The sequence below is a fragment of the Vicia villosa genome, linkage group LG1, assembly GCF_029867415.1.
Source record: "Vicia villosa cultivar HV-30 ecotype Madison, WI linkage group LG1, Vvil1.0, whole genome shotgun sequence".
In the NCBI taxonomy this organism is placed as follows: Eukaryota; Viridiplantae; Streptophyta; class Magnoliopsida; order Fabales; family Fabaceae; genus Vicia; species Vicia villosa.
This window is the reverse complement of record NC_081180.1, coordinates 126,452,295-126,455,828: the sequence shown is the minus strand read 5'-3', so window position 1 is coordinate 126,455,828 and position 3,534 is coordinate 126,452,295. Positions and strand designations below refer to the sequence as shown.

The window sequence follows — 3,534 nt, the reverse complement described above, 5'->3', positions numbered from 1 at the left end:
GATTGGTTGACAGTGTAAAAATATTTTACACTGTTAGTGCATATCCCTTTTTCTCAACCTTTAAAATGATTTGAATAATAAGATCAAGATTATGTTTAAACATAAAAATTACAAATTTCAGTTTAAAATATAATTTATTCATGAAGAAAATCCATTTTACATGCTAAAATATCCAACTAAATTCAATTTTATACGTATCAAATTATTTCTCAAAATAAATGAATCCAAATATCTGCTTAAATTTAAACGTCTGTTTCCAGAATGTACTTTAAAAGAAAAGCTGATAACTCTTCTAACCATTTTTTATTAGTTTCAGAGTCTCTGACTATATATTAAACTGGAGAATGTCCTAAAGAATATTTTACCTTCCCTTCCTTTATTTTTCAAAGGATCAATGTCTTTCTTATTTAAACATATATAAAGAACATTAACACCTAAAAATAATAAATAAAATAAATAGAATCTATAAAAATACACTTACACCAGAACAGAACTATTATTGCCCTCATTCCTCAAACTGTCGGTGCTCAAAAAAATTCAAATTCATTTAATTTACTATAGTAATTAACAATAGAAAAATACATATAAAATAATTATTGCTAATATGCTAATATAACATATTATTATTACTAACAACAATTTTTTTTGTTAAAAAAACAACTAATGCTGAAGAAATATATAAAAAAAAGTTGTACTTATTATATGTCATTGAAAATCTACAAATCAATGAAAATGAAAACTGATTATTATCAAAATCCAAAGAAGGTACATGCATAAATTTTCCTCACCTCCATGATGAACCTGCTACATATAGTGAAACTACCAGCATGCAGGCCCCACTTGATCAGAAGACTCACCACCATCACCACCAATGTTTTCATCTTGTGGAGCTTTCTTCTCTTGAACAACATTTTCTTCAGGCAGATTCATGTTGTTATTGCTCTCATTCTTTTCAGATTGTAGAACAAGTTTACCTTGGTTATAGAGATTGCTCAATAGATGAAAATAAGGACATGTTCTTGAATCAAGTGACCTTTTCCTATTAGCATTGTCCTTTGTTTTTCTGAAATACTTGTTTATGTTCTCCCATTTCTCTTTGCACCTCTTTGCACTTCTTTTGTATCCTAGCTCCAACATTCCTTGAGATATTCTCTCCCATAGTGGTGCTTTGTTGGTGTTGTTGTTGTTTCCTTCCTTTTCTTCATTGTTGTTGTAATTGCACCTCAAGTTTATCAATGCAAGCACTTCATCTTTTGGCCATCTTCTACCAATATCCTCTTTCTCGCCGCCGACGGTATATTTGCGAGGTTGAGCTAAAGTAGTAGAAGAAGAAGGAAGGGTTGAGCTAGGGTTTTCAGATGTTGGTTGAAGAGTTTTGTCATGAGTTTCAGGATTAGGGTTTTGTGAGTGCAATGTGGTAGAATTTGAGAAATGTTTAGGTGTAATTACCTTGGATTTGTCTTCTTTTCCGATTCCAAAGCTTTGAAGTGAAGCTAAAATTGCAGAAGAATTTGTTGTTGATGAGAATTTATTCAAGAACTGAATTATACTGGCTTGTCTATCACCAGCAATAGCTTGTTCTTGTGCCATCAACTCAAGCTCTTTGTTCATTTTCTCCATCTCTTGTTTCTTCCAAGCTTCTTCTCTACTAAATTTCTCTTCATCTCTTTTAATCATATCCTCAATAAGCTTGTTATGCATCTCCTCTTGTTGATCCATCATTTTCTTCACAACACTCTCACAAAAACCCTTGAACACTTCAAATCTATCACCACCTCTTTTCCTCTTCCTCTCTTCATTTCTAGTACTTTTCTCAAACACCTCATCTTCATCTTTCTTCATCACCAAATCCTCATCGCTCCTCGAATCATCATCATCATTCGATCCACTCCTCATCTTCTCCTGCACCTCGTTCCGCTTATTCTCACCACCACTCCCACCTTGATAAACCTCTTCAAGTTCAGTAACAAACCGAAAATTCTTACCGTAATTATTCTGATTCTGATTCTGATTATTATTAATATTAATATTGTTGAAAAATCTACTCTCTTCTTCAAATTTCTCTTTGCATTTCTCTGCACTACGTTTAAATCCAACCTCAGCTAGCTTCCTGCACACACCATAAGTATATAAATCCAAAACAACAATTAAGCATAAAATAAAAGCACTTAATTACTCTTTCTCTTACACACAATCGTCTTCAATACGTAGCAATAATAATACTAATAGACAAATTCTGTTACTGTTTCTCTCGAGAACTGTGTCTCGTGGTGTCAGTTTCTCTGTGAGCTGAATTGAAGGTGCACGTGTGTCTTTGTCTTCCACATCATGGAAACTAAATAATCTCAATTAATATAAACTAACTCTGATTTACAAGATGATTGAATATACCTTGATACGTGCTCCCAGGTGAAATCCGGGAACCAATTCTCCATGTTGGATCTGATCTTCAGGAGTGCAAGAACTTCGTCGTTGGTCCAAGGATCAACGAGTTGAGGAAGTATTTGTCGTTGATCTCTTTCAATTTGGAAGTTGTTGATCGAAGGAGGAGTGGTTTGGTCTTTTGGTTCATCTTTGTTGTTGTGAGGGTGTAATGGGTGCAAGAGATTGTTTGGTTGAAGTTGGAGTGGTAGTTGATGGTTATAAGGATCAAAAGTGGGGAAGGTGTTGTTGTTGTTGTTGTTATTTGGTGGTGTTGAAAGAGGGAAAGGTAAATGAAGAGGTAGTGATGAAGAAGAGGTTCTTGGAGTTATGAATTGGTGGAATTGGTCTGGGACTCCATCAAACATGTTTGTGTTTTGTGTGATAAAGAGAGTAGCACACTCTCTCTTTACTTTAGTACTATCTTTTGAATTCAATTCATATGCTCAGTATGAAATAAATCAGCATAATGTTAATGTTATGCAACTTTACAAAAAAAAAAACTCTTTATTTTTCTCTCTCTCTTTCTCTTGTTTTGTCTCTGCCCTCTCTCTATCACGTTTATCAAAAATATTGTCCTTGTATGGAAGGGAAAAGATTGCACACCACCACACTCTTTCAGAAGAAAGTGAATTCACTACCCTAACTTAGTATTATATTCTATGCATGTGTGCTATTTGGATCTAGGTTAGGAGCATGTATCTCCACCGTTTGATAAAGATTTGAAAGTTTTTGAATAAAAAAAGTTTAGCTTAAATTCTAGAGAGGTGATTTTGATTGGACGACCAAGATACATGTGACTACTGCACATAAGACCTGTATGTGTTATTTAAACACATAAAATTGGACATTGTTTCATACTACACATGAATAAAAAATAAATAGTGATAAAATTTAAGTTGAATCTAATTCTAACTTATAAATTTGAATGTATGAGGAATGATTTGCCCACTATTTATAATTATATTTTTGTGATACTATATTCAATATTCAATGTACTTGATTTAAATATAGATCTAGATTTTTGTTATTCAATGACTTTAAAAAAATAAAATTTATTTATGATAAAAAATAAAATACTTTTCAAATTTAGAATTGAATATGTTCAGAATA

The 3,534-nt window shown here is 32.5% G+C and overlaps 1 protein-coding gene across 1 annotated transcript; it reads right to left on the bottom strand.

Annotated features, from left to right (window-relative positions):
- Positions 1 to 675: 675 nt before the first annotated feature.
- LOC131644140 (trihelix transcription factor GTL2) lies at positions 676 to 3,260 on the bottom strand. The gene is made up of 2 exons (XM_058914556.1): positions 2,392 to 3,260; positions 676 to 2,110 (listed from the first exon to the last, which is right to left on the bottom strand). Exons 1-2 carry the CDS (start codon positions 2,787 to 2,789, stop codon positions 820 to 822), a joined length of 1,689 nt encoding a protein of 562 aa, XP_058770539.1. The 5' UTR covers positions 2,790 to 3,260; the 3' UTR covers positions 676 to 819.
- Between the last annotated feature and the right edge of the window lie 274 nt (positions 3,261 to 3,534).

Excerpts from the sequence above, each read along its gene's own strand:
- LOC131644140 (XM_058914556.1), bottom strand. The coding sequence starts at position 2,789 with ATGTTTGATGGAGTCCCAGACCAATTCCACCAATTCATAACTCCAAGA. Across the intron at positions 2,111-2,391 it reads ACCTGGGAGCACGTATCAAG|GAAGCTAGCTGAGGTTGGAT; the intron begins GTATATTCAATC and ends TGGTGTGTGCAG.